Genomic DNA, 24,226 nt, shown 5'->3' with positions numbered 1-24,226 from the left:
TTAATCTCCAAAATTTACAAGCAGCTCATGTACCTAAATATCACAAAAACAGCCCAATCCAAAAATGGGCAGAAGGCCTAAATAGACATTTCTCCAAAGACGATATACAGATTGCCAACAAACACATGAAAGGATGCTGAACATCACTAATCATTAGAGAAATTCAAATCAAAACTACAGTGAGGGGCTTCCCTGGTGGCGCAGTGGTTGAGAATCTGCCTGCTAATGCAGGGGACACGGGTTCGAGCCCTGGTCTGGGAGGATCCCACATGCCGCCGGGCAACTAGGCCCATGAGCCACAACTACTGACCCTGCGCATCTGGAGCCTGTGCTACTCAACAAGAGAGGGCGCGACAGTGAGAGGCCTGCACACCGTAATGAACAATGGCCCCCGCTTGCCACAACTGGAGATAGCTCTCGCACAGAAACAAAGACCCAACACAGCAAAAATAAATTAATTAATAAACTCCTACCCCCAACATCTAAAAAAAAAAAGAAACAGAATTTCTCATGTGACTCATAAAAAAAAAAAAACCTAAGTGAGGTATCACCTCACAGCAGTCAGAATGGCAACCATGAAAAAATCTACAAACAATAAATGCTGGAGAGGCATTCACTGGAGAAAAGGGAACCCTCTTGCACTGTTGGTGGGAATATAAATTGATATAGCCACTAGGGAGAACAGTATGGAGGTTCCTTAAAAACCTAAAAACAGGGGCTTACCTGGTGGCGCAGTGGTTGATTGTCCACCTGCCGATGCAGGGGACACGGGTTCGTGCCCCGGTCTGGGAAGATCCCACATGCCGCAGAGTGGCTAGGCCCGTGAGCCATGGCCGCTGAGCCCGCGCACCCGGAGCCTGTGCTCTGCAATGGGAGAGGTCACAACAGTGAGAACCCCGCGTGCAGCAAAAAAAAAAAAAAACTATAAATAGAAGTACCATACAACCCAGCAATCCAACTACTGGGCATATATCCTGAGAAAACCATAATTCAAAAACAGTTATATACAGCAATGTTCACTGCAGCTCTATTTACAATAGCCAGGACATGGAAGCAACCTAAGTGTCCATCGACAGATGAATGGATAAAGAAGATCTGGCACATATACAGAATGGAATATTACTCAGCCATAAAAAGAAACAAAACTGAGTTATTTGTAGTGAGGTGGATGGACTTAGAATCTGTCCTACACAGTGAAGTAAGTCAGAAAGAGAAAAACAAATACCGTATGCTAACACAGATATATGGAATCTAAAGAAAAAAGAAAGTTTATGAAGAACATAGGGGCAGGACAGGATTAAGGACACAGACGTAGAGAAAAGACTTGAAGACACAGGGAGGGGGAAGGATAAGCTGGGACGAAGTGAGAGAGTGGCATAGACATATTAACATTACCAAATGTAACATTGGTAGCTACTGGGAAGCAGCCACATAGCACAGGGAGATCAGCTTGATGCTTTGTGACCACCTAAACGGGTGGGATATGGAGGGTGGGAGGGAGATGCAAGAGGGAGGGGACATGGTGATATATGTATATGTATAGCTAATTGACTTTGTTATACAGCAGGAACTAACACTCCACTGTAAAGCAATTATACTCCAATAAAGGTGTAAAAGCAAAAAAAAAAAAAAAAAGAAAGCCCAGAGATAAACCTATACACCTATGGTCAACTAATCTATGACAAAGGAGGCAAGACTATACAATGGAGAAAAGACAGTCTCTTCAATCAGTGGTGCCGGGAAAAATGGGCAGCTACATGTAAAAGAATGAAATTAGAACACTCCCTAACACCATGCACAAAAATAAATTCAAAATGGATTAGAGACCTTAATGTAACACAAGACAGTATAAAACTCTTAGAGGAAAACCTAGGAAGAATACTCTGACATAAATCACAGCAAGATCTTTTATGATCCACCTCCTAGAGTAATGCAATAAAAAGAAAAATAAACAAATGGGACCTAATGAAACATAAAAGCTTTGCAAACCAAAGGAAACTACAAACAAGACGAAAAGACAACCCTCAGAATGGGAGAAAATATTTGCAAATGAATCAATGGACAAAGGATTAATCTCCAATATATATAAACAGCTCATGCAGCTCAATATTAAAAAAAAAACAAAAACCCAACACAAAAATGGGCAGAATATCTAAATAGACATTTCTTCCAAGAAGACATAGAGATGGCCAAGAAGCACATGAAAAGCTGCTCAACATCACTAATTATTAGAGAAATGTAAATCAAAGCTACAATGAGATATTACCTAACACCTGTTAGAATGGGCATCATCAGAAAATCTAAAAACAACAAATGCTGGAGAGGGTGTGGAGAAAAGGAACCCTCTTCCACTATTGGTGGGAATGTAAATTGCTACAGTCACTATGGAGATCAGTATGGAGGTTCCTTAAAAAACTAAAAATAGAATTACCATATGATCCAGCAATCCCACTACTGGGCATATACCCAGAGAAAACCATAAATCAAAAAGACACATTCAGAGCTTCCCTGGTGGTGCAGTGGTTGAGAGTCCGCCTGCCAATGCAGGGGACACAGGTTCGTGCCCTGGTCTGGGAAGATCCCACATGCCGCGGAGCGGCTGGGCCCATGAGCCATGGCCGCTAAGCCTGCGCGTCCAGAGCCTGTGCTCCACAATGGGAGAGGCCACAACACTGAGAGGCCCACGTACCGCAAAAAAAAAAAAAAAACCAGACACATTCAGCACAATATTCATTGCAGCACTCTTTACAATAGCCAGGTAATGGAAGCAATGTAAATGCCCACAGACAGACAAATGGAATATTACTCAGCCATAAAAAGGAATGAAATTGGGTCATTTGTAGAGATGTTGATGGGTCTAGGGACTGTCATACAGAGTGCAGTAAATCAGAAAGAGAAAAACAAATATTGTATATTAATGCATACATGTGGAACCAAGAAAAATGGTAGAGATGAACCGGTTTGCAGGGCAGAAAGAGACACACAGATGTAGAGAACAAACGTATGGACCCCAAGGGGGGAAAGCCGTGGGGGGATGGTGGTGGGATGAATTGGGAGATTGGGATTGACATGTATACACTTATATGTATAAAATAGATAACCAATAAGAACCTTCTGTATAAAAAAATAGAATAAAATTCACAAATTAAAAAAAATAAATAAAATTTAAAAAATAAAACAGGAAAAAAAGTTCTTCCCTTTGCATAGATGTATTTATACGAATGAATTATTTCCATGCTTATATCTATAAATACAAAAAACAGGAATAATATCTACCTTGAACCAAAAAAGAACCCACCAGTTACACAGAGGAAAACCCTATAAGGGCACTTGCTCCAGTGGTAAACAATTCTGAAGTTGGTCAGAGGTAGGGAATCATCTCCCATGCAGCCAGCAGCTCCCCCGCATGGAGCGCCCTCAGTGCAAAGCTGGGGGACCGTGCCAAGGCGTTTCCGAGTAAACGTGAGCTGAGCCCCAGGCCAGCTGCTGCTGAACTTTTCCCACCCTTCCCAAGTAAAGCACCTGAATGTGTGCCAGGACTTGGAAGCCTAGAAGAAGGGCCGTGGAGCCACACCAGCCACAGCACGCAGGCCGACTTGGTGCCTGCAGGCCAGCCAGGATGGTCCTGGCCCCGGGCGCTCTTCTGGAAGCTTTCCATTTCCCTGCCTGAGATACCCCTCCTGTTCCGGCCCCCACTGCTTTATTCCTTCCTCACCTCTGCCCGAGGAGAAATTCTAGCGGCAGGTATGGGTGATACATCCTCTTCTTTAGCAGGTGGCAGCTTGGCAACTCCTGCAGAAAGTCCATCAGAGCCCCACTCACACCGGGCCACCCACAGAGGCGTAGCCCCTCACTCCCTCCCACCAGCCCAGCCCCGAGACTGCTAACGGGGCAGAGAATATGGCGTCAGGCACAGCTGCACGGGCTCTTGCTGCCTGGAGCAGTGTTTATATCTACCTCAACCCAGGCACACCTGGGGAGGGCGGGCTGGCAGGGTCAGGCTGCCTAGGTCAGCCAATCCTCGCCCCTCAGGGGCTCACAGTTGCAGAAAATGTACGTTGTTGAAATGGCCAGGTCCAAGGAAAAGGTGTGGCGTCCTGAGGGTCAGGATAGACAAGAGGCTGCCAGCCCTGGCTTGTTTTCTAATCATTTTATCTGGCCCATGAGTGGGAGACAATTTCAAGACCCTCTCCTAATGAGAGGAACCCAGGAGTCAGGGAGAGGAGGGGTGGGTGGTGGTTGGAGACAGAGGCCTGGTGGCCCGGCTGCAGTGGAAGTCTCTAGAAGACCAGGCTGAGGGAGGCCGCACAGAGTGACGCTCAGGTGACGCTCAGTCACCTGTCGGAGCTGCTGTTGGTTAGTTCAAGTCCTGCTCTGAGGTGCTCTGTGTCAGCTCTTACCGACAGGTGAGCTGGGGGTGCTCTGCAATGAGGGCTATGCGCATGGTTCCTGTGTGCCCAGGCTTGCTGGGTGCCTGCCCAGGGGAGCTCCATATCCTGGGAGGGGCCTGACCACGAGAGCCCCAGGGGCTTCTGGGTAGCTGCACAGGTGAGCTCCATATCCTGGGAGGGGCCTGACCACGAGAGCCCCAGGAGCTGCTGGGTAGCTGCACAGGTGAGCTCCATATCCTGGGAGGGGCCTGACCACGAGAGCCTCAGGGGCTTCTGGGTAGCTGCACAGGTGAGCTCCATATCCTGGGAGGGGCCTGACCACGAGAGCCCTGTGGGCTGCTGGGGACCTGCACAGGTGAGCTCCATATCCTGGGATTGGCCTGACCACGAGAGCCCTGTGGGCTGCTGGGGACCTGGTAAAGGATGTCAGGACAGTCAGTGAAGCTACCGAGGATATACATCCAGTAGTTCCTAATTCCTACACACTGCTGGTCATTCTACCAACCACCAGGACATGGTATTCTCTATTACTTCAATGATGCCTTCTTCTGTATTCCATTAGTCCCAGAGTCACAAGAAATTTTGGCTTCTGAGTGGCAGGACTCAACATACAACAAAAACAATACTGCTGGGACGTCCTGCCCCAAGGGTTCAAAAATTCCCACACCATCTTTGGGGAAACGTTAGCTAAAGACCTAAAAGTTCTAACTCTGCAAAAGGGAACCCTCCTTCAATATGCAGATGACATTCTGATCGCCAGCCCTACTAAGGAGGCCTCTGAACTACCAAGCCAACAAAGGATAGAAGTTGTCCAAGAAAAAGCTCAAATATCACAGACTAAGGTGACCTGCCTGGGCTTCATTCTCACAGAAGGTTGGAGAAGCCCATCCCAGGAAAGGGAAGAAGCCATTTGCAGCCTTACCCCTTCTAAAACTAGAAGACAGCTTAGGGGTTCCTGGGGAGGCTGGGGTTTGCTGCATCTGGATCCCTAACTACAGTCTAGTAGCTGGGCCTCTATATGAAACACTGAAAGGAAAAGATGATGATCCTTTTGAATAGAATCCAGAAGCGGCCTTTCAAGAATGGAAAGAGCAGTCAATTCAGACCCTTGCCCTGGAACTCCCTAATTTAGCTAAACCCTTTGACCTTTACATTCCCGGTCAAAGGTGAATCGCCCTTGGAGTATTAGTGCGCAAACTAGGACCACTTGAAATGGAACAAGGCAAGAATGCCCTCCAGGTAGGATAAACTAAGGTCACCAAGGGCTTGGCCTGCCGCCCCATCCGGCCAGGGTACTGGGGGTATCTAAAAACCTGGAAATCAGCAGCCCAAAAGGCCAGCTCCCTCCTAAGGGAAAAGGACCCCACGTGGTGATCCTAACCACCAACCATGCCCTGAAGTTGCAGGGGTCGCTCCGTGGGCACACCGACCTCGAGTGAGGAGGCCCTCCAACTCCAACATCCAGAGAGATAACCGGGGGCAACAGGGCACCATGACGACTCGTGTGAACATCACTTGACCTGGAGTTTCTCTCATAAAACAACAAGAGTGTGCCCCAAAAGAGTAGATTACTGCTTGCAGGACTTACTGCACCCAGAGGGGAGCTAATAAGCTTGGCGGGAGAACCGTATATCACGCCGTCACCATAGAAAAGCCTACAGACACCACGGTGACGGCGGCCAATAAGACCGGCTGGACTCCTGGCTACTTCAAAAGGCCGTTGACTCAGTGGCCATCATGGTCCTGGATCACCACCGGCCCTGGACTGTCTGAGAGTTGAGCGGGCAGGGCTCTGACACCTGGTGCTGTTTGTACGTTAATTCAGGGGCCTAATTGAAGAAAGCACAGACTACTGGTCAGAGCATCTAGGCTGGCAGAAACCGTCAGCCTAAGGTGGCCGAACAAATGTGGGGTGGGGTAAAACCGGACCCCCCAGCGTCTCTGCGCCTCTCTTTCCTGGACCCTTAAAGGTCATTAGAATCTATAACACTTCCAATGCTGATGCTCAGGCGGACAAGCAGTGAGGCAGGAGGCCTGTGGACAATCAACCTCACCTGGAGGCTGCTGGGGAGAAGTTCTGACCCTCCCCCCCAGGTATGAGGGCTCCCAACACAGCACGAAGCAGTTACATTAGAGGGGTCTGCACCCTCAGCGCCCCAAGAATGAGGAACGGGACAAACGGCAGAGGAGGGGTTTGTCACCGGCAAAGCCCATGAAAACTTCCTGGGAGATAAAAACAGAATCTGGGCAAAACCATAAAGTCTAACCTTCTTTTCCTTTGTGCTTTGTCTAATTTCACGTGCTCCTAGGGTTCCGCATGCAGAGATCCCACACCCGACACTTTAGACCCGATTTCCTAGTGCAGAATGGCTGGGTCGACAACTCAGCTCGTGGGACACCGTGCAGACTCCGCGACATAGACATGCAGCCAACCCGGCCCTCGAGAGCTCTGCCCCCTCCCTTCCGCTGACGCTGACAGGATCCCTACACAGCAGCCTGGCCCACAGCCCGCAGGGGACCGCACGCTCTCACCTCTCTATTCTTTGAACCAAATATAAAGTTTCCTCTGCTTCTGAACCAAACTCAGTCTCGATCTGTTGGCTCCAATGACGCTGGGCAGGGGGACCCTTGTTGGGGCCCACTCTGGAGGATCAGTAACCAAAATTGAGAGCATTGTAACTTCAATGAACAGATGTGTGAGCCAAACTGTAATTAACATAGAGCAGTGTATAAGGCTCGGGTAAAATAAGATGTTTCTAACACTTCCATTTGATATTTCCATCACTTTATTATAAGCAAGTTCAGTGAAGAGGTCTGTCTTATTTGTCAGGTCAACTTTAGAGAAATGAAGTGATTTCTTTCCAAGGATGTACATCTAATAATCTTGGCTAAAGCTTCAATCTTGTTTAGAATGCTTTTCCATTGAAAATGCTACCTCTCTTTCACCTCCCCCATTTCTGAGAAGTATAAAATCTTATAATTTATTATTACCAAAGGGGAAAGGTGGGAGGAGGGATAAATTAACAGTTTGGGATTAACACATACACACTGCTATGTATAAAATAGATTATCAACAAGGAACTACTGTATAGCACAGGGAACTACACTAAATATTTTGTAATAACCTATAAGGGAAATAATCTGAAAAAGAACAGATATTTTTATCAACATCATCTATCAACGACAGATAAAATGTAACCTAAGGGAGGCTGATGGTGAGTGCTTCTGACCTGAAGACTTCAATCATCTATAGTTTGGACTCTGCCTACTGCCCAAGGCCCTTAATGAACATACGTGTAGCCGTAGCTTAAAAATTCCCCAGTTTGTGGTTCGGTGAGACAGTGATACGGAAAAATCCCTAGTGTTCTCCTTACATGAATGGGATCCTTCCTACTGCTAAAACATGCCTGTCACACCCAGAGGATGGTACACCGTTTGATCGGGAAGAGTTTGGAAAAGGCATCTCATCTCCTCATCTCTTGGTGCTCGGGTTCACCCTCCAGCGTCTTTCCTAACAATCTCCCCACTTGGGGATGTCAGCACCGTCAAGATCCTGTTGCGTACAGTTTGGAATTTGTCCAGAGGATGAAGCGGAAGGATGAGAAACAATGAGAGACAAGTCCTAGGTGTTCGGACAGGCACATGTCACTCTAATTTCCAATCAGGAAGACGTATTGACCAAAGGCTAAGATTACCCACAGAAACAGAATAGGGCTTGAGGAAATCCCGCTGTTTTGTGGCCAGTTCCCAAAAACACAAGTTGAAAAATGGAACTCAGGGGCACTAAAATTCACGAAACTGAAGAGCTGAAAATATCTATCGTCGAAAAATGTCTTGAGGTAAGTCACCGAAAAGGACTTGTAAGCAAGGGAGGATGGCAGGAAAGGAATTTGAAGAGGTAGAAAGGACTCGCCATTAAAGCACAAGAAAAGGGGCTGAACATCGCCAACGATGCAGTTGGCCAAAAAGGGCGTATGCGTTTTTTCTGAATATATTCAAGAAAAGGGCATACACCCTTTTTAGCCAACCAAACAGGTGGGCACTGGAAATCAATGCTACAAAAGGTATCACTTCGCATCAGTCAGAAGAGCTATCCTCATAAAGTGTAAACACCAGAAATGCAGGACAGGGCGAGGAGAAAAGGGAGCCCTGTGAGGCTGATAGTGGAAATGTAAATTGCCAACGGCCATTCTGGAGAAGTGTATTGTGTTTACTAAAGCATCTAAAAAATGAGCTACAGAGCATAGGGCACTTGCACTCATGGGCGTATATCTTGGGAAAAACAAAAATCGACAGGACACAGGCACCCTAATGTTTACCGCCTCTCTGTTTAAAAGAGCCTCAACTTGGATACAACCTAAATGTCCCTGGAAGGAAAAAATGGATAAAAGAGATGTGGCACTTATGTAGAGTGGAATATTACTCAGTCAGGAAATCAATGAAATAAAGCCAGTTGCAACAACTTGGGAGTAGTTACGTATGATCATTCTAAGTGACGTAAGTAAGGAAAAAAAAGACACATATCATATCACTTAAAGGTGGAATCAAAAATTGCTACACATGAAATAAATTACAAAAGATAAACATAGTGAAATATGTAGAAAACAAGGCTGCTAAAGGGGAAAGGTGGGGAGGGGTGAGGCATTATCCAGGAGGTTGAAATTAGCGAAGATACCGTTCCTAATACCAAATTGATAATCGAAAAGGCCTACACGGTACCTCAAAGAACAGCGCTCAGCACACTCAAGTCACCGGAAAAGAATATATACGACTGGTAAGAATCTGAAGAAGAATTTATTGATGTCTCTCTGTACGTCAATCAAGTGGAAATACAGCAGCAAGAAACAGAGCACTGAAACTCAGCTCTAACCAATATAATAATAAATTAAAAAGAAAAATAAAGACAGTGAGAGAGAAAAATTCTTACAACTTTTGCTCAGGGGCTGAGATGCAACATGGATTGAACACATCTAGACCCGCAGCAGGATGAGACATAAGACTGGAAACTGTTCGGGCTAAGAGGATTAGTGAGTTTGGGTGAGCAAATGGAGACCCTTTAAAGTAATACTGCCTGGTACCCATTCCATGGGTCCCAAATCTACAGGTTCAAGGGAATCTTAATACAGCTAAAACACGCATGGGAAATCCAGAGGACTGTACACAGTGTGAGCGGAAAAGGTTTCTAAAACGCACCTCATTTTTCATCTGCTGGTGCTCGGGTTCGCCATTCCAGCCGCTTTACTAACAATCTCCCCATTTGGAGAGTCAGCACCTTTAAACTCCTGTTTCGTACAGTCTGCAAATTCTCTGGACAATGAACGGGAAGAGAGGGAACTAATGAGAGACTAGATCTAGGTGTTTGGACAGGCACATGTCACTCTAATTTCCAATCAGGTAGCAGAATTAACCAAAGACTCAGCCTGCCGCCCCGGAAACAGAAGAGGGCCTGTAGCAATCCTGCGATTTTGTGGCCAGCTCACAGAAAAGCGAGTTGAGAAAGGGAGCTCAGGAGCACTGCAATTCACAAACCAGCAGGGTTATAAGTGATAACTATAGTCCAAAAATATCTTGAGGTAAGGCAACGAAGAGAATTTGAAAGGAAGGAAGAATTGCAGGAAACAGTTTTCAGGAGGTAGATGGGAGTCACCTTTAAAGCACATGAAAAGCGGCAGACCTTCGACAATGATGCAGTTGGCCAAAAAGGGCATATGCGTTTTTTCATAAATATATTCAGGAAAAAACGCATACGCCCTTTTTGGCAAAGCAAACAAGCAGGAAATGCAAATCCGCACTACAAAGAAGTCTCACTACGCATCAGTCAAAAGGGCCTTCCAGAAAATGTGTAAAAACCACAAATGCAGGACAAGCCATGGAGAAAAGGGAGCCCTGTTACGCTGATAGGCCGTATGTAAATTGCCAATAACCACTCTGAAGAAGTGTATGGTGTTTCCTAAAACATCTAAAAAACAGAGCTACAGAGCATAGGGTACTTCCAACATGGGCGTATACCTTGGGAAAACCAAAAATCGACAGGACACAGGCACCCCAAAGTCTAGGGCTGCTCTGTTGACAAGAATTTCGACTCGGGTACAACTTCAATATCCCACGAAAGAGGAAAATGGATAAACAAGTTGCGGTACTTACGTACAATGGAATATCACTCAGCGAGGAAATCAATGTCATCAGGCCAGTAGCCGCATAATGTGTGGATTTAGGCGATGATTCTAAGTGAAATAAGTCACACAGAAAAAGAAACTTGTCATAAGATATCACTTAGAGAGGGAATGTAAACATGGCTACACATGAGCTGAATTACAAAACAGAACAGAATCACACATTTAGAAAATACACTTATGGCTGCTGAAGGGGAAAGGTGAGGTGCGGTGATGCATAAAACAGGAGTTTGAAATTAGCACAGATACCGTTCCATCAACCAAATATGTAATAGACAAGACCTACTCATTGCTCAATGAACTGGACTCAACACACCCTATTCGCCGCAGAATAATATATATGTGTAGTAAGAATCTTAAAAATATTTATTCATATCTCTCTGTAAGTGTATCAAGTGGGTGTGAAGCGGCATAAACACAGCATCAAAAATCAGCTAAACCCCATTATAAACATAAATTACAAAAAAAAAAGAAAAATAGTGAAATAGAAATTCGTACAAAATTCGTTCAGGGGTGGTGATGCAACCTGGATTGACCACATCTACACCCACAGCTGCAAGACACATAAAGTTGGAAACTCTTGGGTCTGAGAGGATTGGTGAGGTTGGGTGAGCAAATGCCAACCCATTAAAGTAATACTGCGTGATACCCATTCCATGGGTCCCAACTCTCCAGTATCAAGGGAATCTTCCTACAGCTAAAACATGCATTGGAAACCCAAAGGATGGTACACCGTGAGATCCGCAAAGGTTTCTAAAACGCACCTCATTTTTCATCTACTGGTGCTCGGGTTCGCCATTCCAGCCGCTTTACTAACAACCTCCCCACTTGGAGAATCAGCACCTTTAACCTCCTGTTTCGCACAGGTTGGAATGTGTACGGAGGATGAACGGGAAGAGAGGGAACGACTGAGAGACTAGCTGTAGGTGTTTGGACAGGCACATGTCATGCTAATTTCCCATCAGGAAGAAGAATTAACCAAAGGCTCAGCTTGCCACCCGGGAACCAGAATAGGGCCTGTAGCAATCCTGCGGTTTTGTGGCCAGCTCACAAAAAAGCGAGTTGAAAAATGGAGCTCAGGGGCACTGCAATTCACAAACCTGCAGAGTTATAAAGGACAACTATCGTCCAAAAATATATTGAGGTAAGGCAACGAAGAGGATATGAAAGGAAGGCAGAATTGCATGAAACAGATTTCAAGAGGTAGATTGGAGTCGCCTTTAAAGCACATGAAAAGAGGCAGAACTTTGACAATGATGCAGTTGGCCAAAAAGGGCGTATGAGTTTTTTCCTGAATATATTCAGGAAAAAATGCATACGCCCTTTTTGGCCAACCAAGCAAGCGGGCAATGCAAATTTGCACAACAAAGAAGTCTCACTTCCCACCGGTCAAAAGGGCCGGAAAAAAAGTGTAAAAACCAGAAAGGCAGGACAGGCCATGGAGAACAGGGACCTTTGTTATGTTGATGGGCGGGATGGAAACTGCCAACAGCCACTCTGGAGAAGTGTATGGTATTTCCTAAAATATCTAAAAGACAGAGCTACAGAGCATAGGGTACTTCCACTCATGGGCGTATATCGTGGGAAACCTAAAAATCAACAAGACAGAGCCACCCCAAAGTATAGGGCTGCTCTGTTTACAAGAACCTCGACTTCGGTACACCTTAAATGTCCCAGGAAAGAGAAAAATGGTTAAAGAATTTGTGGTACTTATGTACAACGGAATATCACTCAGCCATGAAATCAATGTCATAAGGCAAGTAGCAGAATAATGAGTGGATTTAGGTACGATGATTCTAAGTGAAAGAAGTCACACAGAAAAAGAAACTTATCATAAGATATCACTTAGAGAGGGAATGTAAACATGGCTACACATGAGCTGAATTACAAAACAGAACAGAGTCACACATTTAGAAAACGCACTTATGCCTGCTTAATGGGAAAGGTGAGGTGGGGTGCTGCATAAAACCAGAGTTTGAAGTTAGCACAGATACCGTTCCATAAACCAAATATGTAATAGACAAGACCTATACTCTGCTCAGTGAACTGGACTCAACACCCCCTATGCACCGCAGAGGAATATATGTGACTGTAAGAATCTTAAAACCTATTTAGTCATATGTCTCCTTCAGGGAATCAAGTGTGTGTAGAGTGGCATAAACACAGCTTGAAAATCAGGTAAACGCCATAATAAAAATAAATTTCAAAAAAAAAGAAACAAAAAGACAGCGAAAGAGAGAGAAATTCTTATAAAATTCGTTCAAGGGCTGTGATTCACCCTGGATTGACCATATCTACACCCACAGCTGGATGAGACATAAGGATGGACACTTTGGGCTGAGAGGATTGGTGAGGTTGGTTGAGCTAAGGCAGACCCTTTAAAGCAATACGGCGTGCTCCCCATGCCATGGGTCCCAGCTCTCCAAGTTTAAGGGAATCTTCCTACAGCTAACACATGCTGGGAAACCCAGAGGATGGTACACCGTGTGATCAGGAACAGTTTCTAAAACGCGCCTCATTTTTCCTCTCCCTGTGCTCGGGTTCGCCATTCCAGCCGCTTTGCTAACAATCTCCCCATCTGGAGAGTCAGCGCCTTTAACCTCCTGTTTCGCAGTCTGCAATTAGTGCGTAGGATGAACGGGATGAGGGGGAACCAATGAGAGAATAGCTGTAGGTGTTTCGTCACGCACATGTCACTCTAATTTCCCATCAGGAGGAATAATTAACCAAAGGCTCAGCCTGCCGCCCCAGAACCAGAATAGGGCCTGAAGCAATCCTGAGGTTTTCAGGCCAGCTCACAAAAAAGCGAGTTGAAAAATGGAGCTCAGGGGCACTGCAATTCACAAACCTGCAGAGTTATAAAGGACAACTATTGTCGAAAAATATATTGAGGTAAGGCAAAGAAGAGGATTTGAAACCAACGCAGAATTGCAGGGAACAGGTTTCAAGAGGTAGATTGGAGTCTCCTTTAAAGTACAGGAAAAGCAGCAGAACTTCAAAAGATTGAAAGATTGGAAAAGATTCAACCTCCTCAGGGGTTTGTGGATGCTGAGCAGGAGGCTGTGCTGGGGTAAAGATTCAGCCTCCTCAGTGAGCTCTGGATGAGGATTTTGGCCTCCTGCTGGGATGGAGAAATTTCAGCTTCCTCTGGGGGCTCCATAGTTTTATCTGGGCTCCCAAAAAATCCCTAGGTAGGCTCTCCTCAGGGTAAATGGCATCCATACTGGGATCTAAATAGTCACCCTGCAACTGTTGTTCTAGACCCTGAGTGTTTTTTTTGAAATTGGCCTGTAGTTCCAACAACTTTGGCAAGCTGTTGATGCTGAACTAGATCTTTCTTCAGGTTTGGGGTGAACCAATAAACTTCATTGGTTTTGAGCTCTTACTACCTAGAGGTGGAACAAGTATTTCAAATGATTGGTGACCTTCAGCCTCATCTAGAGCTATGTGTTTAGCCTTACTTTTGTGTCGACAAAGGAGAACCAAGGACTGATTCTGATCCCAGTCTGGCACTGGAACCGCCTCTGGGAGCTTTTGATGTTGGGTTTGCTTGTTATTCAGATCCTGATGTGGAACAGCAAACTGATCTGGCCCTGTAGGCAGCTCTCCAACCGAATCCGTGTCCGGGTATGGAACCTCAGTCTCAGTCAACTCCTGATGAGGCGGGGCCAACATCTGCACTGGAGACGAGGACGTTAAGTAGTTAAAGCCCACGGCTTCTGCCAGGGGTGTAAGAGCATGGGACAATTTGGGAGGGGTTCTGAGGCTTGTGAAGACCAAGCTTCTGTCAGCCGCGCGGGGTTGGGGGTCACCTGCACGGGGCCCAGGGCCCACTCCGGAGGCTGAACTGCCTGCACTAGAAGCCACAGTTGTTACCACGTGAGGAAGAGCCGTGGCAACCAAAGGCGCAGCCGGGACATAACATGCGGCGGCTCCAGGGGCAGTGACCCAGGCCACTGAGGAGCCGGAGCCACATCCTGCTTCCGAGCTGAACCGCTATGCCAGCGCTGATGCGACAGCTCACGTTAGCAACAGCGCGCCCCGCCCCCGCCTAACGTTCCACCCGTTATGACGTCTTTAGTGACGCCACCGTTATTAGCCTTGTGCCTAGATCCAATCCGCGCCACCACAGTGGGACTTTTTCCCAGATTCCCCAGGGCGCAAGCCATCCTTCCCCATGCAAAGGCGACAATTACCTCCCGCCGGGCCCTCTTCCCAGCCCCGCCCTGCGCTCCCTGGCCCCAAACAATGAGGCGGGACTGGGCTGCAGAACCGAGTGGCCGCAAACTCCAGCATCCCAGGGGTGCAGGGGGGGTGGGAAGGATTCAGACCTTCCCAAGGAAACCACACGACCTGGCATTCTGGGAAATTCAAAAGTGCTAGTCCAATTCTGGCAATCTGAACTCTTCCTCCTCAAAGCTGAAGTCTGAGAGACATTCTTGCTCCCTTTGGCCACACGGCTGACAAGAAAAGTAGCTGACCTGCAAAATGAGCACCAGTAAGGGTGGCGGGAGGGGAACACACCTTATAATTATTCGAAAATGTTGCCATTTCCTCCAAACTCTCAGGATTCACGTCTCATTATTCAAACACCACTCTGTTATTAGGGGTCACTACTGAATCAGGGATGACTCCAGAACTTCTATAGAAGGGCTTTGGGGCAGGTGAGCAATTCATTCTGGGAAACAGAGTCTAAAACCAAGTGAATGGCCCTTTACATTAGCATGGGAAAACTTCCCCCATCCCACCTTGTCTCAACAGAGCCATTAATCTAGAAAAAACTACAGTGTCACTTTCCACAGGTCTACCCTGTGTGCACACATGGAGAAGACACTTAGAATGTTAAAGTCAGCATGTTAAGTAATTTTCTTGAAATACTGGAACTAGCACACAGTTTAATTTCTTCACATTCCTTTTCATAATCTATTTAATTTTACTCCTTTTTAATTGTCTGGTACACCTTTAACACCTAAACTCCAAGAGAGAAGGAGCTTCACCTTATTTCCAGTGCCTAGAACATAATGGTTTCTAAATGGAACTGATTCCAAGATTGGCCTCATTTAGGAGTGGATCTGTTGTTATAATCAGGTTTCCAAAATCTTTAGTATCAATACGGAACCCTTTCCTCTCACATTTCATAGGAAACTAGACTTCTTAAAGCCCAAACATGGATACGTTTCAAGTTTCCTTGACTGATTTAAATTGAATTAAAATAATTATTTTGTACAGGAAAAAACTTTCAAAATTTTTCCATTTTTCAAAACATAACCACCTTTTCTTTCTCTACTTTCTTCCCTTCCAAACAAACTTTGCAACATTGGGGTGAGTTAAGTAATCAGAAATCTAGCCAAGAATTAGCTCTCAATGACATGAAACACATATTTTGCTCCTTTTAAATAAAAATCCTATATGCAGTACATTAATGTTTTCTTTCAGAAATTACATTGAAATTACTTAAGCCCTAATTCGAGGCATCCATATAACTGGTTTACAGAAAGGTTCTTTGGCAAAATATTTAACACAAGATATATATGAGATGCTGAGATCTGGGTAATATACCTTACTTGAAAGGCATGAATAGTTTTTAAATAGTGTAGCATAATCACACTTAAGACCATAGTTACTTTGTTTCCAAATCCCTGCAATTCTATTTGAGGGGATTTCTAAAAGTCCTGTGTCTTCTCCTGTGTCCACAACCATAGATGTACACTGGTGGCCCTCAATCCTGCTCTCCAAACTTCAAGTAAGGGGCCAGAGCCAAGGCGCTGGACTTGGAAAAGTCCTAGAAATTCCCTGCCTCAAAAGCAGTTTCAGAGTTTCACCTTTTCCTAAGGAAGACAGAACTGAATAGATATGCTGAAGTCTTCCAAATCCTGCTGGGTGTTTTGAATTATGGCTCCACTGGCTGTGTACCCCTTGAGCTTTTATCTCCACAGACTTGAAATAAAGCCTGTAGTTCCTCTTCGGTTCCAGCATCTGTGACCTCTTCACAGGGTCTATATGCAACACCTGTTTTACCACTTTCTGAAATAAAGTTAACAAGGATCAATTCAGCAGTTTTCTTGTTCTAAAACTTCCTGTATACAATGGTAGCACCCAATAATTAGACATTCTTTTGATTTCTAAAAGCAGAAAATAAGAGCATTTTCCTAGAACTTCCCTCATCTGACACTACAGTTTTTATTATAATTATTTGTGAAAACATATATAAGAAGTATCAACTTTGGTTCAAAAACTTTATGATCTTGGAAATATGACCTAAGGAATAAGGACATAGAAATTAAAAGCTGTGGAAACAAAAATATTCAATCACAATACAATTAAATAGGAAGGCATTAGGTGGGGATCAAAATGAGTTCAAACCTGGGATAGATACCACTGGACTATAATAGATACTTCCCATTAGAAGCAGGGCAAGTGCCTACTCCTTGGAACCAAACTTATACCAGATACAATGAACAAAGCTTTGGAGCAGAGAGAGAGAGCATTTGAACACTCTACTGGTAGAAACTAGCCCATGTACCGTTTGGACAATACAGCTTTCCTCAAGGCAAGCTAGAGCCACCAGGCTTTTTGGTCTAAGGACTTTTGGGTACATATAAGGAGTACCTTGGCATATTAGGCACAAACAACCCAGTCATTTAGTTTGGTTCTTAAAAGTTGTTACCCAAAGTTGACAGCTGATGGAGATTCTGTCTGATAACCAGGGAAGTCAAACTTCACTGGAAGGACTACCCAGGCTGGAAGGCCAAGACCAATCCAGGGTCAACTCTTACAAGCAAATAAGGTCTCGGACAACTTAGCTAGATTTCTCAGTCTCTAAGCCTGCAGGGCTGTGAAGCAGGGGAGCAATTCTGTTCCGGGAATCTACTAATCATAATGTGTCCTTTGGGCCAGCCTGTGACATTCTCACTGCTGTATAACTCGATAGGGAACAGAATCAATGCTATTCAATAGCATGACCAGTTTCAAGGCTCACAAAAACGTAGCCGATTATTATATAAGAATCATATTCACCCAATATATCAGAAATGAAGACTGAAATTAAATTGATTCCAAAAACATAATCTAATAAACTTTTCAACAAGAAAATAACAATGATAATAATAATAGTCAATATATTTTGTCTGCTTACTATGTTTCAGGCATAGTTCTAAGCTTTTCACATTCATCATCTCATTTACTCTTACAATATTCCCCATTTGGTGGTAAACTGAATTACTAACCCGATATGCAGATAAAGAAATTGCAGCTTAGAGATATTAAATACCTTCCAATGTCTCTGGCTGGAAAAACCTAAAATTGCAACAACAACAACAACAAAATCTAAGAGACAATGTTAGGACTCAAACACAGGTGTCCAAGGCTTATAAATCATTACACTATTCTGTATGATAAGCAAGCAATTGAGGAAGAAATGGATCAAACACTTTCTGTATGAACTGAGGCAAGTCATTCTACATCTAAACACTGGGGACAATAATATTTGCTGTCGTTCTTCTCTTAAATGCCACAAAGAACAAATTTAAAACTGTTGCTGTGAAAGCATCTGGTGAATGAAAGAATATGTAATGTTTTAGATAACCATTATTTTCATCCAATTAACTTTTCAAATAAGTTTATTTGCTCACTGAAACTGAAGCACTTCAACGACAATCAAAAAGGTCTTACCTAAAACCACAATCAGCAGTTTCTGGATGCATCTGTCATAGCTTTCTGAATAGCAAGCTTCTGGGTTACCTTCCTTTACATAAGGAATGATAATGACCCTAAATCCAACCAAAACAGATGAATTTAAAATGCCCATATGAATAACTGATTTCTAGGTTATATGTTTAAAACTAAAAATGCATCTGTGATTCTTAGAACATTACCTTAGTGATTAAGGGCAGGAACAACACTGGGGTATGGGTGAATGTCTCTGTTGCAGGTATACCCTGGCATGGCACATTTTTACTGCTCAGATCTATTCTGGAAGTTCCTAAAATACTCCATGGCAAATGCAAACCAAGAACGTGCCACAATCTCATATTACTCACAGATTTCAAATGGACAAGCTGAGGCTACACTGCTACAGACACTGCTCTCGTGTGCGTAAAGGGCTGGATTCATACAGTGAGGTAGATTTGGTTGTAGAGCAGATGATCTGGCCTGTCCTCAACCATCACCCACTCAGGTGGATGGTGGAGCCTCCTCCACTCCATTCGCTAACAGCCCTGCCCCTGACTTAAAACCCTAAGCCCAAGTGCCATGGATTCTAGGAATAAACTCAGTACCAATCGGAATCCCCTTTTTAGGGATCTACATTTACTCTTTATGCTCAGGCCCTTCTATAGGAGGCAAAGGACTGAACATTTACACGAGTTTATTTCAATCTTCAGACAATGATTTTGTTGGGATAACTGAAGGCCAGAAGACACGTGTATTTGAAGGATTATTTTAGCGCAAAACAAATTATTAACCAAAAAAATACTAATAATAACTAATTTTCCCTCCTCCTAAGCTTCTTGGCAGGCAGCCAGTTGTAAAATTCTAAGTTTAAGGTGCTGTCAGGTATCGCCTAAGATAAAAACCTATACTGTCAGGCAGAAAAATTCTGCCCAGGGCTTGAGTTGCTTAGCAAAGGTGATGATGTATCTGAAAAGTTGAGTTTCAGAAAGAAAGGAAAAAAGAGAAATCCCACTCCCTCACCTCCCCACACACACACATATTGGAAAACAGACCTTCCTCCAACTTATCCAAAGGTTCCTCAGCCATGCCAACTCCAGGACTCCTGCACTCGTGGAAGGTCAACACCACCTCTAAAGCACAAAAGAGCTTCAGGCTTTGCTTCTGAAGTGTGTCACAATATCTTCATTTTCCCTTTCTTCAAGGTCAGAAAGATCCTGAAGCTGTTAGGATTTTGAATTAAAGGCTAGACTTCAACATATTCTGTTGTTAGAAATAAAAACTAAACTCCAGCTATCCCAGGTAATAGTTTAGGTATGCTATAGCTTCAAAATCAAGTGGAACTTGCAAATGAATGACTAGATATGGACAACTATTTTTTATTATATACCAAACAAATACTAGAGAAAATTATGGACACCACCATCCAAGTCATTGAGATTATCACTAATTCTAGGTGGCAGGCCAATGCTCAGATACTTCCATGTGGAAGCCTCTCACATCTCTTCCCCAAAGCCCTGTTCTATTCTTCTCTCTAAAGTCTAGGAGTTCAATGTTGGAAGGAGTCTGGTTAGTCAAAGAAAGTCTACAGAGTTTACCTTGATGATCCTTTTTGACCACCCATGGAAACCAAAGTAGTAATTTGCCAATTCTTGGCATCTGGAGCTGTTTAGGGCAAGCGTATTATGATGAACCGCCTTCTCTCTGGTGCCAAGACAAACCTAAAGACATAAAAGACCTAAAAATATCACAACCCTACATAGAGACTTATTTTGGATATACCTGAGACTTATCAATACCAATTTCATAGAGTGTTTGTGAAGATTAAGGAGGACATTTTAAGCAATGAGTTCACAGTGAGCCCTAAATACATGTTATTTATTATTTTTAAGTCAGTACTTTTCTGCATCATTTCCAGGGCCCCTGATTATCCAGAAGGTTCTCTGACCTCCGGTGGTGAAAGTGATGATGAAAGCATCCAAGGAGGCCCAGCAGAAGCCTATTATGGGGTTGAGGGTAAGGAAAGGAATGGACTGTTTTAGTCGTTTCATCCTGTAGCTCCTGCTTGAGAATATGACCTGAAGAGGAGACAAGATGGACCTGCCACTGAATTAGGACCTTAATCTGTAGCAACCCCTCCTCAAGTTATTAACCCCTGTTAGAACAGGGAATATGTATAACTCTATAAAAGTAAATAAAGCAACCAAAAGAATTAGAGATTCATCTGCATTAACATGCTTCTTTGAGAGTACAAATATATCCAGTCTTAACTCTCTAAAGAACTTACAAATTACTGTGGATTTTTTACATCACTACTTCTTTCTTAAACGTCTATTTCCATTTTGAACAGGGTGTAGTTTATAAATTTAGTCATAAAAATTCAAATAATACAAACAAAATCAAAGCATTGTTAATTCTTCATTGATTTGTTTGTGCATCCTCCTCTGTCACTAGTTTATGAGCTCCTTAAGTGCTTGAAGGAACCATATATTATTCTTTCCTTCTTACCAGAAAGAGGAATAAATCTTGGCATATAATAGAGGAGTGATGGTCTGCTGACTGAGTGAATGAATGAGTACATAAGAAAATGAAATTACTTTCTCCAACTGAAGCTGCCTGCTGGGAAGGAGAAATGAAGATTAATTTTTAAATGTTGAGTGTCGCATGGCTGGCTAGGTCCTGTACGGTGAGTCATAATGGAGCTGCCCTGGACAATTAGGAAGCTTCAGAAGGGCTCTGAGCCCCTGGGTAGTAGAGACAGTTGACATCTGGGATAACCTTGCCACAGTAGTTGCTGGCAAACCTTTCCCTTCATGTTACTGAGAAAAATTCAGATACATTACGCCTTTCCTTCATTTTATTTTAAGATGTTATTCTCTTTTCTGTATTTATAAAAAACACAGGGGATAAAAGATAGGAAGATACCTGTCAATGAATAAAAGACCACATAATTGGAACTTCCGTGCTGGTGCAGTGGTTAACATTCTGTTATCCCAATGCAGGGGGCCCAGGTTCGATCCCCGGTCAGGGAACTAGGTCTCACATGCATGTTGCAACTAAGAGTTCGCACACCACATTTAAGGAGCCTTCAAGCCAAAACTAAAGGAGCCTGCCTGCTGCAACTGGGGAGCCCACATGCCACAACTGGCGAGCCCCTGAGCCGCAACTAAGGAGCCCACCTGCTGCAACTGAGACCCGGTGCAAGCAAGCAAATAAATAAATAAATAAAATTGAAAAAGAACGCATAAGTAAAGTAGGGAAAAATTTCGGGGCTGTGGGTAGTAAACTAAAGCTCTGCATTAAATATAGAAATCTAATACGAACGCCCGTTCCTCTCAACTATATAGTGACTTGGAGAACATTTTCTTCATTACTCTATCAGTGACGGGCTTTATGCTGTGAAAATCTCACAACCTACACTTATGGAATGGTCTTAATGTCCAATATAAGAAAAGAACTCATTACTCACAACTGATACCAAGTAACTGTTTCATAATCTTTCCAGGACCATCTGTAATATCTGAGTGGTATGTGAAATGGTCGCAGGGTCCGCAAATTAAAGAATGTCTGACACAAAATCATTTCAATCTCAGGGAGTACAGCCAGGATTGAAGAGGGTGTTAAACAGGGTACAGAAGTGGGAGGCAGTGTACATGGAGTCCCATCTGAGGAGAGTTCTCAGATTCAATAAAGGTGAAATCAGTGAGTAAAGAAATATGGGTGAGAAGAGGCAGCAAGGTCAGTAGGAAGTAGCCAGAGCAAGAAGCCAATCAGCGAAGAAACACAATTATAAAGGGAAAGGTCTGGGAAACCTAAGCCTCACTCACGTATTCAGAGGAATTGAAAAGGTCCTTAACATAATGAAATGTTAATTCTGGGGAAGTAAAATTGGATGGCATGTTGATATGTAATAAGGTTTCTACAATGCATTAAAGAATATTTAACCATTTTCTGGAATCTGAAGGGAGTTCTTAATAGGCAGTTTGAGAGTGATGATGATGATGAAGCCTCCTTTATCTTACATCTGACAAAAGTTTATCAAGCTCGGGACTTCCCTGTTGGCACACTGGTTAAGAGTCTGGGTGCCAATGCAGGTGACACGGGTTTGATCCTTGTCCGGGAAGATGCCACATGCCGTAGAGCAACTAAGCCCGTGTGCCACAACTACTGAGCCTGTGCTCTAGAGCCCGTGAGGCACAACTACTGAAGCCCGCGTGCCTAGAACCCATGCTCCGCAACAAGAGAAGCCGTTGCGATAAGAAGCCCACGCACCGCAACGAAGAGCAAACTCCGCGCGCCGCAAATAGAGAAAGCCGGCGCGCAGCAACAAGACCCAACGCAGCCAGAAATAATTAATTATTAAAAATTTGTCACCCTCACACACTGAAAATCCACATAAATGTATATATAAGGAAGATTCTTGTGAAGATTTCTTAAATTAAGGGGCAGCATAAAATGACGTGGGGTTTAACATCAGTTAAGTTATGGTTTGGCCTCTAGTTTCCACATTTACTGTCATGAACCTTAAGTAAGTCACTTAACCATCCTGAGTTCGAGTTTCTTCACCTAAAACAAAAGAAAGAAACAACTGGGGAACTGGGGGATCAGTGGAGCAGTGCATCTGAGAGCATTCTGTACACCACAGTGCTGTACAAACGCTGGCCGGTTTTGTTTTGTTTTTTCCCCCTGGGATCTTAGTTTCCAGACCAGGGACTGAACCCGGGCCCTCAGCAGTGAAAGTGCAGAGTCCTAACCACTGGACGGCTACGGAATTCCCGATGGCCTATTAGTTTTAAATTCAGCACTTCATCCCAGTAGAGTGAGGAATTCCACATTTGGACCCACCTTGACTGGAGATGTGTGAAAAAGCTGCTTCTGGTCACACGCCTTTTGGGCTCTGTGGGCATCCCTTGCTGAATAAAACTTGATGATGGCATAGAACCCAGGACCACCCACTGCTGCATTTGGGAAGACTGGGACCGAATACAGAACGCAAAACTGTGAGAAGACTGTGAACAGAGAATGCTTCAGGGTGGTCCTACGCTAAGTAAGTGCAGGAAATTTCAGGCCAAGGAAACCAAACCGCCCATTCCCTTATATTCCCCCAGCCTTTCGCCACAGGCAACTGTGGTGAGCCTGCTACTCCAAATACTTCTCATTTCATGAACAAGTTTCCCTCTGAAATCCTAAGTTTCGAGAAATATTAGGAGGCAATGCCGTCTGTTGGGAACTATCTCTCAAAAATCTATGGGGGTGAGCTGACTGCTCAGGTCGTCTCTAGAACTAAGATTCCTCTCAGCGGAGACCACAGGCAGATGAGGTGCTGAAGCAGTACCCCGGGGCGCCCAGTTACTGGGGCGCGGGGCGGCTTCCTCCACCCAGCCCTCCGCTCCAACTCGTCTCACTTGCAAGGCCTCCGCCGTGGGTCCAGAGCTCAGCTCCCACACCAGCAAGGTTTTGTCACCCCCGATGGGAACCGCAAAAAGTACCAACTGCACCATCCCACCGTCACCGCATGTGCGCTGCTCGGGGCGCAAGCGGACTACGCTTGCGCACGTGCACCCGCGCTTTTTAAATACTTAGTGCGAATAAATCTAATATATAGAAAAATAGTTGAAAGGCCCTGAGTGTTTTGTAGATAGAAAAGCTTGAGATTCAGAGCAAGCTCAGAGCTGGACAGTCTAAGAATAAACTAGCTCTCCATTCCATTAGGAGGGCTAGGTAGCAGCTTCTGGTTATGGAACCAGAAACTCTCAGGCTCCAAATAGGACATAAAACAGCATCACTTGTACTCTTTATAAAATTGCGGAAACAAACAAAATAAACAAAAATATATTTACACTTGTCCTATAAGACAAAGGGTACTTGAGACCTAATGTATATAAAATCAGTTTACAAACTGTGAGGCACTATATCAATAAGTTCTCATTTGCAGAGAGCACAGCATAGGATATGAGGCCAGTAATGTTAATTCCCTTCCCCCATCCATTCCTT

The 24,226-nt window shown here is 44.2% G+C and overlaps 1 protein-coding gene and 1 pseudogene across 1 annotated transcript in view; both read right to left on the bottom strand.

The window, feature by feature from the left end:
• LOC132597582 (uncharacterized) overlaps positions 1 to 24,226 on the bottom strand; it is an 85,270-nt gene that overhangs the window by 28,609 nt on the left and 32,435 nt on the right. Inside the window, exons 6-8 of the mRNA XM_060301536.1 lie at positions 10,536 to 10,615; positions 3,716 to 3,792; positions 724 to 864 (exon numbers count right to left, since the gene is read on the bottom strand). Coding sequence (XP_060157519.1) covers positions 724 to 864; positions 3,716 to 3,792; positions 10,536 to 10,615 — 298 coding nt within the window. The remainder of the gene's footprint in view (positions 1 to 723; positions 865 to 3,715; positions 3,793 to 10,535; positions 10,616 to 24,226) is intronic.
• Positions 14,944 to 23,733, bottom strand: LOC115849901 (RAD52 motif-containing protein 1-like; annotated as a pseudogene).

Source organism: Globicephala melas, chromosome 7 (genome assembly GCF_963455315.2).
Source record: "Globicephala melas chromosome 7, mGloMel1.2, whole genome shotgun sequence".
NCBI lineage: Eukaryota > Metazoa > Chordata > Mammalia > Artiodactyla > Delphinidae > Globicephala > Globicephala melas.
The sequence above is the reverse complement of the archived record's forward strand: the minus strand, read 5'-3'. Positions and strand labels throughout refer to the sequence as shown.